Below are 20,995 nucleotides of genomic sequence, written 5' to 3'. Positions count from 1 at the left end.
TCTCCCACACTGTAGGATTTCTAGCTTGTTAGCTAGCTATTTCCTCAAAGGATGTTTTTTATTTCTTTTTTTTTCCCCCTTTTCTGATGGGTGTGTATTCTCTACCTTATATATGGTATATTCACATGCATGTCTGTGGGAGGGTTGGGGAAGAATACTGAGTCAGAGGACAAAGGGAGAAAAGGTGCAGTAGTAGCATGCACTGGCTCCACTGGACATTGCTGTAAGTGGACTATGTATGAAACTCCTAGGTAGAGATGGGGGAGATGGGAGAGAATATGGGAACTGAGGACACTGCGAAAGAGAATGTCCTTATTACTTGACATATGTAAAGGTAACCTTTAACACAATAAATTCGAAAAAATGTTGTCATAAGTTATCAAAAAAGACACTTTTGAAGTAAAATTGATAAATATTCTTTGAAGTACATATTATTCTTATAGAACTGAGATTGTTTTTTATTATAACTGTATTAGGATTGAATGTGAAGAACATTATACAAGAAGTCTGGACACCTGAATTCTCCAATTTTATCGTTTATAAAGTGTGATGGGATAATGAGATGCAGTGATATTGCAGGTCCCTTCTAACTTGATGATCTGTGAACTCCAGTAATAGATAAGGCTCATGTGGAACCTAAGCATGTGACAAATAGGTTCAGAAGGGGGTTAATAAATTCAAGCTTCGCAAGGTCTTTGAAAAGTGTGAGCATTCCCCTTAAAATGTCTTTTAATCATATTATTTATGACAAAATATATTTTGGTGTGGGCAAATGCTATTTATAAGATTTTTATGTTCTGTTTTTTCATATTGAGAATTAGAAACCAAAGAGTCTAGACTTTTTTCTTTTTACTTCTGGGAAATATTGCTATCTTTTGCTATTAGGAAAAGAAGCAATTCATTTCTAATCTTTAGATCAAGAGGTCGCATTCTTTGTAAATTGTAAAATAAAAGGTCTTTTAAACTGGGACTATGAAAACCTTGCTCCTTCCCACACATCTCTGAAGAATAAATATTATCTAACTTGAAAGCCTATCTTTCTCAGAAGAAATCCTGCTGCAAGGCCATGTTGTGACATAAATGTCACAAAAACAGCAGCTGTTTTTGTCTTTTCTCACTGTACTTAAAGACAGTGAACTACTCATTATCCAGCAAATTTAACTCTTAATTCTCAGGAACCTGTAGAACAATTCCATACAGCCAAAAGTGAATTTCAAACACCCAGAGGTCTCATTTTTATTTTTTGAGAAACTCAGAGCACTTAGCCACCTAATGTTTTGTTAATTCTTTAATGAGCCAGGATTTTCTTTTCTTGGATATAAATGGGTATTTATACCCATAGATGTAAAAAAATATTCTTGTATTTTTTATGTGGATCACAGCTCTCTTCTGCAAAGCTATGTCCACCATTTTGTCTTTGTTCAGTCTCTAGTCTCTATGTCATTGTGTACCTTCTGAATTTGGGCTTTTTCTCATTATTCATGATAGTAGCATTTAGATATGCAGTTGAAAGTTTAATAATGAGAATATTAAGAATGTCACATTATAGTTTTACCATAAGGAAATGTGCTTTGATTGATAACACAGGTTGATTAAGAACAAGAATACAGCCGGAGTTTGGCCTAGTGGTAGAGTGTTTGCCTAGCATGCACAAAGACCCGGGTTTAATTCCTTGGTACCATACACATAGGAAAGGCCTTGTGAAAGCCCAAGGACAGTGCTTAGGTGCTGAGTTCAAGCCCTGGGCCTGGCAAAAAAAAATTTTTTTTAAAGAATAAGAAAACAGGGCCGGGAGTTTGGCCTAGTGGTAGAGTGCTTGCCTAGCATGCATGGAGGCCCGGGGTTCGATTCCTTGGTACCATATATATGTACCATATACATAGGAAAAAAGCCAGAAGTGGTGCTAAAGCTCAAGTGGTAGAGCTCTAGGCTTGAGAAAGTCGAAGGACAGTGCTCAGGCCCTGAGCTCAAGCTCAGGACTGGCAAAAAAAAAAAAAAAAAAAAAAAGAAAGAAAACAAATGAGCTCCACTGCCAATATCTGGAAAAGTAATGTGATATAGGGCTGAATGCCTTCACACTGAAGAGTCATTGTTATGGTGTGAACTCTTTAGAAATCAGAGTAAGATTTCTGACAGTTCCTCAAGTATCATTTCTTGGACCTCTTCTTTTCTTTGTATACCTCTCATTCTTTCCCAGCTCCTACAAATATGCAGTCTTATAATTTTAGCAGCATCCTAAACTGTTATGTTAATGAATTTCTGAAAAGTAGTCTTGTCTTCATACCCAGAGAGCAGCCAATTCCAAGTGCCATCTCCAGAGCTATGTCAGCACAACCCACCTAAAATTGCTGAGCCTTTGAAATGCAGGTAGTCTGAATTAAGATGCTTTAACTATGAAATATACTCTCCAACTTGAAGATATCCTATGAAAAAGATGATCAACTATGCCATTAATAACTTGATGCTGAAAAGTGAAAATATAATTTAAATACATCGGTGAAGATTTTAATTCATCTGTTTCTTTAATTTGGGGAAGGTTTCATGTTTTAATTTTTTGATGCTGGTACTGGGGCTTAAACTCAAACTTTTTTGGTGAAATCATTGTTCCTCCAAGTAGCAAAATAGTGAGGAATATTTGGTGCTTATGAATCTTCCATTGCTTCAACAAGGTACCAATTTTTAAACTCTTATTTTAGAGTCCAGATCATATAAAGCACAAAGAAGAAGAATCTAGAGCCAGCATTAAACCAAACCAAAGAGGAGCTTTTCTTTTGTGTTCATTCTTTTTTTTTTTTGCCAGTCCTGGGCCATGAACTCAGGGCCTGAGCACTGTCCTTGGACTTTCTCAAGGCGAGAGCTCTACCACTTGAGCTTCCACACCACTTCTGGCTTTTATCTATGTATGTGGTACCAAGGAATTGAACCCGGGTCCTCGTGCATGCTAGGCAAGCACTCAACCATTAGGCTAAACTCCAGGCCCAAAATGCTGGGGTTTTTTTTTGCCAGTTCTGGGCTTGAGCTCAGTGCTTCAGCACTGTCCTTGGACTTTCTCAAGGCTAGCACTCTACCACTTGAGCCTCAGCACTACTTCCGGCTTTTTGCTATGTATGTGGAGTACCAAGGAATCGAACCCGGGTCTTCGTGCATGCTAGGCAAGCACTCTATCACTAGGCCAAACTCCTGGCCCCTTGTGTTCATTCTTAACCACAAAAGAGAAGTGATTCATCCTGGGCCTGTTGGGCCATTCATTGGTTCCATAATTCCATGCTGTCCACCATTGACATCACTATCACATTTAAACAATATATAGATATCAAGATGCCACCTGAAACCTACTTAACCCAAACTACAGGAGAAGGAGGAGGCCTATTATACATGTTGTGTATACTGTAGATACTATTTTTCCCATGTTTCATTTTGGGCTGCTTAAGAATGTGTATATATATATATATATATATAATTATCCATATCTGTATCTGCATCTTTGTATATAAGAGAATGATTGCTACAGAAATTCAAGCAACAGGCTTCAGATTTCATATCAACAATGCTGCTTTTCGTTAAGTGTCCCTGGAGGCTGTTGGCAAGTAGCCACTCTGAAGTTTGAGCATTCTTTTAATTTTCTCTCTGTCAAAGTTGATGTTTCTCTCAAGTCATTACAATGACTTAGAGAACAAAGACTCCTCATTTTCACTAAAGGAAGAAGCCCACTATTTCCTCAGCACTGACAAAAGAAAATCTAAGAAATGCCTACTCCAATGTTTATGTTACTTCTTTGTAATTTTATCATGATCACAATCAGTTTAAAGAATTGGAATGAGGGCCTGGAGTTTGGCCTAGTGGTTAAAGTGCTTGCCTAGCATGCATGAAGACCCAGGTTTGATTCCTTGGTACCACATATAGAAAAAAGCCGGAAGTGGTGCTGAGGCTCAAGTGGTAGAGCTCTAGCCTTGAGAAAGTACAAGGACAGTGCTCAGGCCCAGAGCTCAAGCACAGGACTGGCAAAAAAAAAAAAAAAAAAGAATTGGAATGATAGTAGTAATTTCATATAACATATTCTAGGGGAAATGAGGATCAATTAATTGTATGAAAGGTTGGAAACCCAGGAGAAACTCATAGTAATGTTAGAAATAACAGTTTTGGCATCATGCTTATAAGGCCCTATTGTAAATCCTTCAGACTTCCAATCTGAATGATATTTCTGTCTATGAAGTTGTTTTACATTCATTTATCCATCTAACCAGTAATTATGGAGTGAAACATACCATAAATGAACATGCCATAAATGAGAAATGAGAGACTAGTTGTTGCTCTTCCAAAGATACTACTCTATCTTTTCTCATATTAAGAGCATTTTATTGGATTCTTATATTCCAGTAATCAAGAGAAGACCACAGATTTCCACTGAGTTTTATAATGCTATGAGATACATTTTTATAATACTTCTTGATATTTATTTAGTGCTTCATTTTTTTAAAATTACTATTGTATTTTATCATCAGAGTGATATATAGAGGGGTTACAATTACATTCGTCAGGTAGTAGGTACATTACTTCTTGAACATTCATACCCCTTCCCATGTTTTTTCCCCCAATTTCTCTTCCCTTACCCCATCTCATTCATCATGAGATACCTTTTAAATTTCTTATCAGGATTTCTTTTATGCTGCTTATTAAAAATGTCAAAGACATTGATAAGCTTCCTAAATAGGAACATAACTGTAAATGTTAGTGATGATCATGTACACCCTTCTGTAAAACAAATAGGAAGAGCATATATATATGCCAAGTTGGTACTTACATCACGTCTCCCTCTTGGCATTATGAACTACATAAATCCCTCCCCACACCTTTGTCTTCCTACTTGAGTGGGATTTACTATTCTCTTTCTGTAATTAGCAAACAGCAAAAAAAGGATAATATGGTGATCTCCCAAGCAAAGGGCAAAGTGCCCTTTCCACAGGGTTTGGCACTTGAATTGTGAAGGTCTTTGAAAATGTTCTTTATTCATGAAATACAGCTCTCATGTGGTTTGAGGATCAGACAAGGGAAACATACATCTTTCTACATGTTAAGTATGTTAATGCTGTAGGTTGAAATGTTACAAGGCAATCAGTGCATTAAATGTTACCCAAAAATGTACAAAGTCAAATCCAGAGTTTCAGATAGAAATGAATAAATTTAAGATCCTCTGCGGAGTGGCCATTAACCATTTCATTTTATAATAATATAGCAGCTAATTAAATCATTTGCAAGGTAAACATAACTAATTATCCAAAATTTGCTTGAATTAGAATTTATATGTAGTTAATACATGGATTAAATATAATATTGGATTTTATTTTTTTATCATAATGGAACGGATCCATGAATATTTATTTGAGGGTAGTTATTTTAAACATTTACACTGACTATAATGGAAATAAAAATGTTCCAAATTTGTGAAATTGCTTTTAGTTTAGTGATGTAGATTTTTAGTCTATTATTGAGCAGGTATTACTTTGTTTATATTTAATACTTGTATTCCTTCTTGTATGGGAGCATACTATATGCTACATGTAATTATTGACAATACCATATTCCATTATTAAATGGAAGTGCTTTTAATGAGATTACTTCTGTATTTTAGAAATACTCTATTCCTCACAGTAACTGCAAGAAACTTAGCTTGTTCTATTTTATAAATGAAGAATACAAAATATTATTATCTTTGTGGGATGTTTCTTGAGCCAAATAGCAGCAACTGTTTTGTCTTGATTGACAAACCACATTGTGCTTCCTAGTTCTCAGCTTGGGAATGCATTCTGTGTTCCTACAGGGTTGAATGTAGCAACTGTGAGACTGGAGAGCAGTGTGGTACAATTATGCATGGCGATGCTGTCACCTTCTGTGAGCCGTATGGTTCCCGGGAATTGGTAAGTAGATGCTATTTATGGGCATTACTCCATTATAATAGTTACCCAAGCATCTTGTCAACTAGACATGCTCTTGTGTTTTTAGAGTTCAGGTGGAAATTTGAAGCATTATTTATATTGTGAATTCACACATAAATATATCTGTAAATTATGTGTATCTTAAAATTGAGAGGGGTGATTTTGAGGTCCATTTTTCAAACATAACAGTAAAGAATTTAGTAATAAAATTGGCCATAGCAATGGGTCTGATTAAGCATGGTGCATTTCTGTGATAAGTTGTTTAAAAATGTATATAATAATGTATAATCATGCATTTATATACTATCATATCTAAACAATTTATAACTTCCTACTTTCTTGCATAAGTTTGTTATTAAAATGTTCCCCTATTTCCACCTAGCAAGCAAAATATGTTAGTTATTCCATTTTATTACAGTATTTTAAAATGTTGCTTCCTGGCTGTGAAAGAACTTTAGTGAATGTATATATTGAATAAACTAGTATTTCTTTGGTTTATGCCAAGATATTCAAGGCTGATTTGCTATTACTTACCAAAGACAAGTTCCTGCATCACATGTAAAATGAAAGGTGAACATATCTAAATTAAAACAGTGAAGCCACTTGTTATCAGCAAGTGGCTAATGAGCCTTTTATTTCTGCCTTGGTACTTCTTCCTGACATGAAGACTCCCTTCATTTCATATTCCTGAAAAGGAACATTAAAAGCAGTTGCTATGTTATATCTTAGCTCAATTATTTTGCTCCTAACACCCTTCTGGTAACATCTTTTATGCTTGGCTTTTCTACTTTTTAAAAACGAGCTTCTGCTTTTCCACCCCCAACTCCCAAACAACTTCCTTTTCTTGGAGCTTTTAATAACAGGCTGTTTTCTGCCTCTATGGCACACATTGTTTCAAATCATTCATTTTAAAAGTTGCCCAATGACATGTTTCCATAAAAAGAAGGGTGGAGATTACAAAAAGATTTAGTTATCAGAATGTGAAAGCCAATTAATATTTTATCACATGACTTATTTTATGCTGCCTGAATACCCCTTGTATGGCCATGGATACATTCAGTTTATGAAAGATCTAGCTTTAGAACATTGACGAATTGAAGTTTTTAGTTGAAATTAGGACACAAAACAGAATTAATTAGATGCAAATTAAAATAATAGCTGCTAATAATTCAAGTTACAGTATTCTTGCAGACAAATGTGACTCTGGGAGTGAAATTCTTCCTGCAAAAATAGATTTTGTAGTACATTTTAAATAGTGTACTATGACTGAATTAATCATCTATGAACTTTGAAATAAAATGTTTTGTCATAGGTAATTGAACTTAGAATCATTGCGTAATTTAAAAAGTGCTCCCATTCAGTAATATTTCTAGAAAACCTGGAAAATTATTTTTGCTTTTACTGGTTATTAGAATAAGTATCAAATAATGAAATACAAAAATTCACACTCTATAGCATAAAAAATGAAAATATCTAGCTTATTTTATCACCGGGGTAGTTAATCCTAATTATTTCCCTATTTTCCTAAGTTTATTTAAATTAGAGTTGATATCCCAGTAAGCTAATTTTACATAAATGTGAGCATAGCCTTCCCACTAAAAGAGAAAATGTTCAAAGCAATTATCTCATTTTAGAAATAAAAGCATGGAGATTTGAAGGGAGGCATTCTTCATAAGACTGTCATAACTGCTGTATTATTTATCAAAAGACCTTTAAGAGATCCTTTTGTTTTCAGAATGTCAGATGAATATAGAAGCTTTGCAATATCTCAGACTAAAATTACATATTTATACAAACTACTTCTATATTTTTATTCTAGAATTTGTCTAGGTTTCTTTTAGATGGCAGATTCAAAGAGAATAAAGATAAACCAAAAGGACTAGGTAATATTCACAGCTGTACCAGCAACTTCTAATTCTCATTAATGTTATATTGTTATCTCAGAAGCAAAATTATACAGTGCTTTCCAAGTTGTATGTACGGAAAACAAATTAATTAGAAGAATTTTATGTTAGGTAACATTATATTCACTATGCTTCAAAAAATATGGCACTTCCAAATGGAATTCATTCAAAACTCCTATACATTAAGAAAGATACCACTTTTTGAACAACATGCCTTCTTCTTTTAGATAAAGAAGACTGTAATTAGAGTCCTAGGCTCAAGGCCAAGTTTCCACATGTAAGGTCCAGTCCCTCACTCCATGAAACCAAACTCTTCATACCATTTTGATACTTTCTTCAGCATACAGACAGAGCTTTAAGTTTAAAGAGAGGAAGAAATGAGACAAGCCAGAGAGAGAGAGACAGACAGACAGACAGACAGTGAGAGAGAGAGGGAGGGGCGAGAGGAATAGGCTTGTTTTCATGAGATAACTATTCCTGCTCAAGCCTCATCAACATCATTATTATTACTATTATTTTTATTGTCCTGAAAGAATCCTTGAGGGTAGTTTTAATCCCTTGACATAAAAACATTGTGAACCAGACCTAGCGTTCTTGAAACCCAAGAGAAACAAAATCAAAATGCCAAACCTGTCTCTTGTTTCTTGTATACTTGTTATTCTATCAAAGTTGTGAAACAAAGAACTGCAGACTTTCTTGTACACATACACACACACATACACACACACACACACACACACACACTATCTCTGTGGCCAGAGACCTAGTCCCAGGCCTTACCAGCAGACTAGGTTAAACACAGGAAGAAGGATTCAAACAGCAGAGACATGAGAATTGATGAAACATGAAAGTAATTCAGCTCAGTGAAACCAACACAAGAAGGATATAGGTCAGGTGACCTAAGAACTCCCTTGTGTACTGGCAACAGCTCCAGAATAATATCCGGGAAGAGAGGACTCTAGGGAGACAAGTATGTGCATGTGGTAATCCTGTGATCTTTATCTCAGGAAAGTCACAGATAGTCCTGCTGGCACTCACAGTCTGTACTACTTGGTGGGACAGTTTTGGTTTCCAATAGATGTTTACCTGTAGGGTTTGTTATTCCTTGAATTTGAGATAAACTTTGGAGAGAAATAACTTAAACTAAAAACATGAGGTAAATGACGATAGGGAAAGGAGTGGATCTTCCTGCAGAAAGTCAAAAGGGAGGAAGGTACAAAGGGCAATATTGTTTGCATGTGTGCTATCCTGGGGTTTGAAGTCAGGGCCTGGGTACTGTCTCTAGGCTTTACTTCTCAAGGCTAGTGCTCTGTCACATACTTCTGGCTCCTTAATTTGGTGCTTATTAAGAGATAAGAGTTTCCTGAATTTTTCTGCTCAGGCTGGCTCAAGATGTCAGCCTCTTAAATAACTAAGATTGCAGGCATGAACCACAGGCATCTAGCTCAAAGGACATTTTTTTTTTTTTTTTTTTTTTTTGCCAGTCCTGGGCTTTAAGCTCAGGGCCTGAGCACTGGCTAGAGCCTTAGCACTTGAGCCTTAGCACCATTTCCGGCTTTTTTCTATATATGTGGTACTGAGGAATCAAACCTGGGGCTATGTGTGTGCTAAGCAAGCACTCTACCACTAGGCTAATCTCCTGGCACCTCAAAGAACAATTTTTAAGCAACTTTTGTTTCCAGATATTTTGTAAATTTAGTTAATTACCCATTTCATGTCAATAAACGTCAAAATCAGTTGGAGATGCTATCTGCTGTCATTCAGGCATCCCAAGACTTTTTTTCACTCACTAAGTCCTATGAAACCCCTGGACATTTTATTTAACATAATAAAATCTTCAACTCTGGGGCCTGGGGCCAGGAATTTGGCCTAGTGGTAGTGTGCATAAAGACTTGGCTCTGCCTTCTGGCAAATATAATGTAACCCTTCTATTAATTACAATAAAAAATATATGAAAAAACCCCCTAGGTACATAAAGTCATAAGGATGAGACTAAATGAAAGGATCTCTAGGACATGGAAACAAGAGCTTTATCTTGTGTAATTGTTGTTCTTAATGTACTATGTTATTTCTCTCTTCTTTTTTGACCTTTGGTTAATTTTATTGTTTCTGTATCTGACTTTGTTACCTGGTATATTATATATATGTTTATTTGTCAGTTTGAAATAGTAAAGGGAAAGAGGAAAAATAACATGATTGGGAGGGGGTGGGAGGAGGGAAATCATGACAAAAACATCTGGTGAATATAATGTAACCTTTCTATTAATTACAATAAAAATATATGGAAAGAAAAAAAGTTTCATAGCTAGCAGATTCATCATTGTTAGAAAAATGAGAACTTTCAGTTTTTTGAAAATTACTGCATCATCAATTTATGTGTCATCACTGTGCTTTACTACATAAGGTAGAAACAACCTCTTATGTTCTTAGAATGACTTATAGACTTGAATGTTTCCAAAGATTTGGATAAATGATCGTTTTGAGAGGAGACAATTTTCCTGTTTCAAAAGATGAATTGTAAGCTTCTTAAAGATATTTTTTGTCTTGAAAGTGTCTTATGAAGCTTGTCTATAATTAGGAAACGTTGAATAAACTCATCCTATTGTATGAAAAAAAAAAGACCTGTGTTTGCTTCCTTGGTACCACATACATAGGAAAAAAAGCCAGAAATGGTGCTGTGGCACAAGTGGTAGAGCTCTAGACTTGAGAAAGGCCTGAGTTCAAGTCCTGGGACTGGCAAAGAAAAAAAACAACCTTCAACTCTGCTCATTTTGCTAGTGTAAAATAAAGATAAAGAGATAAATGCATTTGCCCACTACTGCAATTGCAAATGTGATTTCAGAACTTGAAATGTGTATGTTCCTCTCCTCTTTATGTTTATCTGAGGGGCCATCAAAACCAGGTCTTCATACATGGTAGGCAAGTGCTCTACCACCACCTACAATTCTTCATCTACCTCTCTTTCTGTAATAAAGAAAATATGTTTCAACATATTGTAGTAGTCTTATTTAGTATTTTAGTCACAAGACTAAGTTTGCGCTGAAAGGGTATTAAAATAAAATTTGTTTGGAAAAGTATAGAATGAACAGTATTAGTTTTCCAGATACATTTTTGTTTTCATATTTTCAATTCTACTTGATTATTTTGAACATTGGGTAGTAGGGGACAACCTCTCTATGACATTCATGATTGCTATATTGTCAGAAACTCCTAAAGAGCCCCTTTGTTTTCAGAAAGTCAGATATAAAAGATAGATAACTTTTCAGATTAAAGTTACATACTTGATCTCAAGATTAATAAGCAATTCTTAGTACCCCAAAACAGATGAATAAAGTTTACAGGCAATGCTTGTTGTTACTTTTTCTTCCACTTTCCTATTTTTTGTAGCTGAAAGTTTTATTAATGTGAGTGATAAAGCTAAAGAAATGAGAATCAAGCACTGCAATATTCCTCAACTTTTCTTGTGAAGAAAAAAAAGTAGAATCAATGACTAATAAAGCCTAAGCCAAAGCCAAGGAATTTGAAATTTGGCCATATTTCACAGAACTTGCTATTAAATGGTAAATGTTATGGCTATGAAACTTGATCATACAAGTAATGTAGCATCATTTATTACACTACCAGGATAATATTATACACTAAAATATTTAATGCACCAGCATTCACAACAGCCATAGCTTTTCATTTATACAACACCATTGTGTCACAGAAACTATATTCAGAAGTACTTCATAATTAATCTGGGAATCTCTTCAGTCATAGAAAACCATTCAATTTATATGAGATTCAAAAAAAACTTTCTCTATTGGTTTTATGCCCCTTTGGATTTTAATATCAAATCATCCAAATGCAGACCCATGAGAACTTAATCTAAATGTTCTTCTTTTAAAAGGTAGATTTCTTTTTAAATTATTTCATATTTTTCTCTAATAACCTCTGGTAGGTAAAATGGGACAGGAAACACAGGTATGGATATTGTGGGCCACTTGGACACCAGTAATTTTTGAAGTTGACAGGTAAAGAGGAGAAGAGAGGGTGAATGCGGTTGAGGATTTAAAGTATATCCTACAAAATTAAGAAGACTGAGGAAAAGAGTGGGTGAAGGAGGGATGAGTAAAAATGTTGAGCAGGATAACATTGATCACCCTTTGGTAAATAGCAACTTATTTGCCCAGCTACTTAATGATAATAAAACATATATACATACAAAAAAGAAACTAGATTTACCACAGATATTTTTAGTGGCATCACTTAAAAAAATATCACTTTTGTTCTCCCCTTACCACTTTTCTTGCTTATTCATTGAATTTTAAAACCGTTTCTTTAAAGTATGTCTAGGTGAATCATGTTGCATATCTTTCAGTAAATATACATGGCAACTGAATTCTGGCAGGGAGATAAACTTGCTCACTTGTTTTCCCTGATAATTCTTGAACTATATAATCTTCAGCCTTTCTGCAGTTGTTATTTGAGTGCTACCAAGATGCAGAAATATATCTAAAGATGCAAAAACTTAAAAGAAACAAAAGTGAAACAGCTTGCTATATCTTTCGTGAAGACACAATTAGGCACTATTTCAGAGACTGGAATCATGTGAAATATCTCTTACTTATAGGGCTCAGAACTCAACAAAATGAACGCCTTAATTTCCATCTCATTTGGAGCAGAGATGACTTCTGCTCCAAAGAAAAAAAATGGTAATTTTAAAGTAAAGTTATACATGTTAAAGGTAAAAATCAGTTAAGCAATGTTTTTCATGTAACTAGGAAATGTAACAGGAAGAGTTGGAAGCCATTTCTATGTTCCTAATTCTCATTCCACACCCCCTTCTTTCTTTCTCTCACTCTCTGTCTCTGTCTCTCTGTCTCTCTCTCTCCCTCCCTCCCTCCCTCCTTCACCCTCTGCAAACTTTTTCTTTTTTTTTTTTTGGTAGGTCATGGGGCCTGGGCACTCTCCCAGACTTCTTTTTTTTTTTGCATTTTTTTATTGTAATTAGTAAAAGGATTACATGATATTTGCCAAATAGAAGGTGCATTAATTCACATACATTGATACCCTTTCACATGTCTTGATACCCATTTCCCTCCCCCCCCACACCCCCCATCCGTCTTGGTTTTCCCCCCTTCCCCATCAAATTTCAAATAACCAAATACAAATAAATTCAATATATCAGATAACAAAGTGAGATACTATAACAATATGAGATAACCAAGGGACAGCAAAGGAGATGAGAGACAACATAGTACATTAAGGACAAGAATCATTCGTTATATGGCTTTTGTTTCGATATCCGAGAGGTCCTTTCAATTAGCTTCATACTATATGGCCTTATGTATCAAGATTTTGCTCTATTGCAGATCTCTGCTAGTAGAGCCCAAGGTTTCTACTGATTATGACGAATGAGGGAAACCATTGAGCCTAAGTTCCTTTGAGTCTGGCTTACTTCACTTAATATGATTTTTTCTAAGTCTTTCCATTTCCTAACAAATGGGGCGATGTCATTCTTTCTGACAGCAGCATAGAATTCCATTGTGTACAAATACCACAACTTTTCTTCCAGCTCAAGGCTACCACCCTACCCCTGGACCTGGGTGTTGTCCCTGTGCTCTTCAGCTCAAGGCTACAGCCCTACCCTTGAGCCAAGCCCCATTTCCCATTTCCTAGAGATTAATTGGAGATTAGAGTCTCAGGTCCTTTTGTGCCTGGCTGGCTTTGAACCTTGATCCTCAGACCTCAACCTCCTGAGTAGCTAGGATTACAGGTGTGAGCCACCATGCCTGGCCTCTCTCCAGTCTTCTGTGATTGATTAGTATGAAGTGTACAAAGTTTTTTTAATTTATGAAACAACAAAACCATTAAGGAATCTGGCACCCTTTTGTTGTAGAGATTTTATTTACTTCTGCAAATAATCTTTTTCTATCCCTTTGCTCTTAATTTTCTATCCCTTTGCTCTTAGTTTAATAGTCTTGACTACCAAAGACTACTAAAGTGTTCCCTGTTGAGTGGGCATTTAACAATTACCTATAAAAGCAGTACAATGGCATTTTGAGAAGTTTACTATTCATATCTAAGTCACAGTTTGCTCTCGACAGAATAGGAAATACGTTTAGACATAGTCATAAAAATGGATGAACAATTACCAAAATACAGCCTTGTGATGGATCTTTTCTTTCCTCAGCTTTCACAATGCCTAATACCTTCCCCCCCTTAATTTCCATCTCGTCATCTCTTCTTATCTTGTCTTATTTGTGTATATTTCTTTTTCTAGACTACCACAGTCCTAAATACAACAACGGCTTCTGTCCTCCAGTTTTCCATTGGTAAGTGTTTTATTTAAATAGCAATTATAGCAATTTAACTTGAAAGTATTTGTTTTAATCATAATGTATGCTTAGGATTATGGTGCCAGATGCTTTTAGATTTAGTCTTAAATATTCAGTGAGTAATTTAAAACATTTAAAAAGTGAAACCAAATATTTTCAAATTTATATGTTGTTCTTATTTATTTCTAACAGTGAGTGGTTACATTTTGAATGTTTTGGGTTAGTCTACCACAGCAAAATTGCCTTATAGTTATATTTTACCAGATTAAGATTGTTATCTGTTCAATTTCCTAAGTTCTGACTAATTGGTAGTGAAAGAGGTAATTATTGGTGGCTGAAAGAAAGCAATTAAGGCTTCATGTTTGACACAAGTAATCTATGTTTAATTTTGACATAAGTAATGAAAAACTGACTGTGCATGGCAATATTTCTCTTAAGTGCTTTTGTATGAAAGCTAAAACTTATCACCCAAAGCATTCATTAGCATAAGTTGCTTCCCACTTTTGCTGTCTGTTCTGCTCCTTCATATTTTAATTTTCAAGTGTGTGTTGTGTTGTGTGTATTAAAAAGGGAAAGAAAGATCAAGTATGGCTTCACTGATGTCTCTCCATAGCAGAAGAATAGCTGGTGTGTGACTGCCATGTGCAGGCCAGGGTCCTTCCATTCTCGCCTCCTTCTTTGTTGCTCCACCATTAACAAAAATGTCACTTTTCTCAGGAACCTTCTGTTCTAAGTTGTGAGTCAGTATTCTTCAGTCAGGAGCCACTGTGGCTGACTGTGCTGAAGGCAATACATCTCCACCAATGGGCCTGTTTTGGCTTCAATTTGTCCAAAAGTACATAGCATGTAGGTAAAGAACAATCACAGTGAGACTCCTCATAATGCAAATCTGTATTTACTCAAAAACTTAAAAAATTCTCTGAAGAAGAAATAAGAATGGCCTATGGACACATGAAAAAATGCTTGACATCTCTGGCCATAAAAGAAATGCAAATCAAAACAATTCTAAGATTCCACCTCACTCCACTTAGAATGGCCAGGATCAAGAAAACGAATAACAACAGATGCTGGAGGGGATGTGGCCAGGAGGGATCACTACTACACTGTTGGTGGGAGTGCAAACTCGTTCAACCACTATGGAAAGCAGTATGGCAATTCCTCAAAAGACTAAACATAGAGCTCCCCTATGACCCAGCAATTCCACTACTTGGCATTTACCCAGTGGTCCACAAAGAAGAACATACTAAAGCCACTAGCATAATGATGTTCATTGCAGCACTATTTACCATAGAAAAGATATGGAATCAACCTAGATGCCCATCAGTAGATGATTGGATGAAGAAGATGTGATATTTATACACAATGGAATTCTATGTTGCCATCAGAAAAAAATGACATTGCTGCATTTGTAAGGAAATTGAAAAACATGGAAAAAATCATATTAAGTGAAGTAAGCCAGACCCAAAGGAACACAAGGTGCAATGGTTTCCCTCATTTGTAATGATTATTACACATCTAGGACTCTCCTAGCAGAGGATTGCAATAGCTCAATACCTGGATACATAAGGCCATATAGGATGAGGCCAAATCCACTAGCACAATGATGTTCATTGCAGCACTATTTACCATAGTGAAGACATGCAACCAATCTAAATGCCCCTCAGTAGATTGGATCAACAAGATGTGGTATTTATACACAATGGAATTCTATGCTGCTATCAGAAAGAACGACATTGCCCCATTTGTATGGAAATGGAAAGACTTAGAAAAAATCATATTAAATGTAGTAAGCCAGACTCAAAGGAACTTAGGCTCAATGGTTTCCCTCATTTGTCATAATTAGTATAAACCTTGGACTCTCCTAGCAGACGTTTACAATAGGGCAAAACAAGATGAGGGGCGGGGGTGGGAGAGGGAAATTGGGACAAAAACATGAGAAGGGGTAGCAATGATTGTTAAGTAATACACCTTCTATCTGGCAAATATAATCCTATCAATTACAATAAAAAATAAAATAAAATTTTAAAACCGTAAAAAAAAGAAAACAAACATTTACAAAGAAGGTCTTGCATGGCTAACAGCTCATAGTGTGATCAGTCTACTTAGAAGACATTTTGTTTTGTTTTGTTTTGCCAGTCCTGGGCCTTGAACTCAGGGCCTGGGCACTGTCCTTGGACTTTCTCTAGGCTAGATCTCTACCACATGAGCCACAGCACCATTTCTGGCTTTTTTCTATGTATGTGGTACTGGGGAATCGAATCTGGGTCTTCATGCATGCTAGGCAAGCACTCTACCTTTAGCCTAAAGTCCGGCCTGACTTAGAAGATATTTTAAGAAGAAAAGAATTCTAAGAAACTGCATGATTACATTTTGGGTTACATACATTTGAGTTACACTGATAAGATTACTCACAGAAATTTGCAGACAACTCAGACGTCCGTCCATTTATAGTAATAAAACAAACGCTAGCACACACAAAAAATTGTGTTTTTTAAATTTATTTTTACTTTTCTTTTGCCCATTCAGGGCTTGAGCTCAGGCCTGAGCGCTGTCCTTGGACTTTCTAAAGCCTAGAGCTCTACCACTTGAGCCTCATCACCATTTCCAGCTTATTTCTATGTATGTGTTACTAAGGAATTGAACCTGGGTTTTCATGTATGCTAGGCAAGAACTCTACCACTAATCCAAACTCCTGGTCCCTTGGTTTTGTTTTTTTAGAGTTTTCTTTAATATAATGCCACCTTTTGAAAATATACATGGGTGACAACATTCTGTTCATGTGTATGAGGATGAGACTGAGGCATACGCATGAGTTCTGAAGAAGTGGTGAATGTGGGCATCCATCATGAGCCTAGCAAGTCTAGGCACCAGATACTAAATTCATAACTGAATTTAATAGCCATTCATTTATACTTGGCAGTATTATAAGTGGTGGATTATTTTAAAATTACATGTTGGGATATAAGATTTATATTTCACTGTGTCTTGTGAAATTCTCCAAATCTGTGCTAACCATGTGGTTAAGTAAGGTCAGTTGGTATTAATGTCATTTCCTAGAAAGTGCTTTAGGTTGTAAAATGGTTGTGGTATAGAACAATCATTTGATGTTATATAGGTAATTTTCCAGGTAAGTCTATCATTATTTATTACCTCAGTGATGACATAAAGTCATAAATTAAGGTCTACATAACTGCAGTTGGAGAAATAGTGTTAGTATTTTCATATGGATTTTATAAACATTTTCATTTATATGACAAATGTTATCTAAAAGAATTACTAAAGTGTTTCAGATTATGTTTAGCAGCACTGCTCACCTAATTCTTCCAAATAGGAATAAATATATGTGCATACACATATGTATATATTTTGTGTCTATACATACTATAATTTTGTGTACATTATGCATGTACATACTATGCATACATGCGTACTGCATATTAATATATGTAAAGACAGACACATATACAAATAAATATATAAACTATTTTAATCAAATTATTTTTTCAAGTTAAAGCTTCCTGAAAACCCAGTTTTGCACATTGGAATGCATTAGATTACCAATAACTAAGTCATCTTGAAATATGTCCTAAAATATTCTTAAAAGAGCTTTTCATTTTTCCACTTCAATGAAAGATCTTGTGTTCATTTCTATGTGGAAACATTGATTTCCTACAATCCTCACTTGATTCATTAGATTCAGCTTGTGGAATTTATGGTTGTCGCCTTAGGAGCATTTACCCATTTCTTGTAGATTTCCTCTGGGACAGGAAGAATAATTTGATCTGATGCCCTTGCAAACCATTATCTTACTGATGCCTCAAAACTTTTCTCAGGCAGGATTCTGGGTTCAAGGGAAGTGCTGGTCATGCACTATATTTGTTAAATATTTGTAACAAAATAATATTTTTATGGCATCTTACTATGATGGAAGGCATAGGATATATATGGAGCACCAGTTCTCTAGACATTGCCCAGATTGTTACAGTGGTGGGTGTATGTAAAAGTCTGGAGATGCCAGGGACTGGTTAGGTTCTGCAGGATTGTACAATTCACAGAAGCTTCTTGTCAAGGAGTACTCCTAAATGTCAACATCTAGAGTCCCTTGAAAGGACAGAGAAAAGCATAATGTTTTCCATAGATTCTATTATACTATTATACAGCAGTCAATTCATTTATAACTGCTTGAGTGCCACCCAGTAGAGTTATAGGCACATTGTAGTTCCTACCAATAAGGGAAAGCCATGCAATCTGTGCTTGTCTGGGTCTGGCTTATTTCATATAACAAAATCTTTCCCAAGTCTTTCTATTTCCTTATGAATGGTTCAACATCATTCACATTTTCTTGACCCATTTGTTCATTAGGATTATTTTGGCTGATTCCATGTCATGTTTATGGTAAATGAATCTTCAATAAACATGGTTGTGGTGGTAGCTTTAGTATACCCTTGTTTGTGCTCTATTGGATAACTGCCTAGCCGTGGAATAAATACTGGGACACAGGGTATGTCTATGTTCAGTTTTTCTGAGGATCCTTCGCACTGTTTTCCAGAGTAGTTGAACAAGTCTACATAACAGTGTAACAGTTCCCTTTTGGGCACATCTAGGGCAACATTTGTTTTTGTTAATTTTCTTGATGATGGCCATTTTAACTGGGGTGAGATGGAGGTTGTTTTGATTTGTATTTCCTTTATGGCTAGAGATGTTAAGTGTTGTTTTCATGGGACTATTGGCCATATTTACTTCTTCTGAGAAGTCTGACTTTAGGTCATTAGTCCACTTATTAATTGAATTGTTGTTTCTTTAATGGTTCAATTTTTTGAGCTCTAATTGTATTTTAGGTATAAGACCCTTACCTGATGGATTTCTGGTAAAAATCTACTCTCATTATGTACTTTTTCTATTTAGCTTGTTAGCTATATCCTTTTCTGTGCAGAAACTTGCAAAAACAATGCAGATGGAATCTCAAAATCACTAATAAACTCTACTTTTAGTGAAAGCAGGTAGAAATATATGCTCATGAGCTGGGCACGGTGGCTCATGCTTGTAATCCTAGCTACTCAGAAGGCTGAAATCTGAGGATCACTATTCAAAGCCATCCCGGGATCTAAAGACCTTGAGACTCTTATCTCTAATTAACCACTAGAAAACTGGAGGTGGTGCTGTGGCTCAAGGGGTAGGGCAGTAGTCTTGAGCTGAAGAACTTAGGGACAGCACCCAGGCCCAGGGGTAGGTTGTTAGCCTTGAGTTGAAGAGTTCAGGAACAGTGCCCAGGCCCAGAGTTCAAGCCCCATAATCCACAAACTATGTATATATACATATACATATGTATATATATTCCCATATATATTCCTGTATGATAACTGAGTTAATCAGAATCTGTTATTTCTTCATTTATAAAATCAGTATTTTTCTTTATGTTTTATTTATGGATGTTCTAAAAATGTGTAGATTGTTTTGGGGGTATGTGCAGGGGGGTTATTATGCACCTATATTTGTTCTGCTTTTTTGTTTTGTTAGTATCATTTCAAGATGGAGGAAACTCAAGGAAGAATGAATGCTTCATATTTGAATATTAAGAATTGAACATGATGTTAGGACTGAATTCTTCTCTTTCTATCTTATATGTGCCAGAGACAAATGAGAACAAAAAAGTATATGCAGCTATTTTAAAACTAAAAACTAGAAAATTACAAAGGTACAGGAACACTTAACTGAATTAGATGATTGCTTTCTAAAAAAAAGCTAGCACTGTCTTTTCATAGGCAGATGAAAGAAACAAATTGGCACTTGTGAGAGCCACTGTTTCATGTAGAATAAAAGAAGCAGTTTGTTTTTCTCTTGAGCCTAATTCATAAGTATCTTAATTACTCAGAACTTGAAACTCTCAATGACTTTAGAGTAGGTAATTCAGGAAAAGGAAAAATTTAGCCTTCCATATTTCTGGGTGAATTATTGCACATTTTCTCAGTGGACTTACTGAAATTTTATATTATATTTCAAATTAGAGTCTCATTTGTTTTCAAGCCACTTTTCTTGGTAAGTAAGACCTTGGAGAATTTATCATGAAATAGTAAAATCTCTTCTGGAACAGAGTGTTTTTTATCAGATGAAAAAGTCTCTAGTGATATCAGCTCCAAACAAATATAAATTTTAAAAAATTTTAATGGCATAATCAATTGAATGCCTTTGCTTTAGGGGGTAAATCAGTGTGAGATTTGTAGATATAAAATATGTTAAAATTGAGACAATTTTCACATCTTCATATATCTATATTTAGCTAAATGGAAGTATTAATATGTAGAATATTCAGTGTTATTAGAATCTAGTACAATAATATGTATAGTGGGTTATGATTCAAGGTATTCTACTTCTCTGTCCCAGAGTTGGCCTGTTCCCTTTGAGGAACAGTGTACTTTGAAAGAATCATTTAAGTGAATATGAATATATATTTAACATACATATTCTTTGTGAAGTATACAGGTATATTTCATATTCACCTCATCCTAAAAAAAATAAGATCTATTTTGGTAAAAGGGAATATTCTGAAATGCTATTAAATTCTATTAATCATAATGTTCTGGAATATTTTTGAAGGTCATAATAAGTTTTTTGAACAATGAGAACTGGTAAATCAATAAGAGCCCCTAAACTGGAATGCCCAATTTAGAATAGATATTATAGCCTTTTGCTTAAGATGTGAAATTTCTCACTTGACACTTAAAATTCATTCATAAGTATGACTAGAACAGTAATTCATTCAAAAATATGATCTTATAATATTTATGAGGGGTGTTCTAGTAGAAGGGACACGACAGTGGGACTAGAACATAGGAGG

The 20,995-nt window shown here is 35.3% G+C and overlaps 1 protein-coding gene across 1 annotated transcript in view; it reads left to right on the top strand.

Moving 5' to 3' along the window:
• Positions 1–20,995, top strand: part of Reln (reelin) — a 422,671-nt gene that overhangs the window by 201,728 nt on the left and 199,948 nt on the right. The window contains exons 7-8 of the mRNA XM_090332938.1: positions 5,819–5,915; positions 14,106–14,157. Coding sequence (XP_090189064.1) covers positions 5,819–5,915; positions 14,106–14,157 — 149 coding nt within the window. The remainder of the gene's footprint in view (positions 1–5,818; positions 5,916–14,105; positions 14,158–20,995) is intronic.

This window comes from Megascapheus bottae, chromosome 5, assembly GCF_031878675.1.
Source record: "Megascapheus bottae isolate mThoBot1 chromosome 5, mThoBot2.hap1, whole genome shotgun sequence".
In the NCBI taxonomy this organism is placed as follows: domain Eukaryota; kingdom Metazoa; phylum Chordata; class Mammalia; order Rodentia; family Geomyidae; genus Megascapheus; species Megascapheus bottae.
This window is presented reverse-complemented; position numbering and strand designations above follow the sequence as displayed.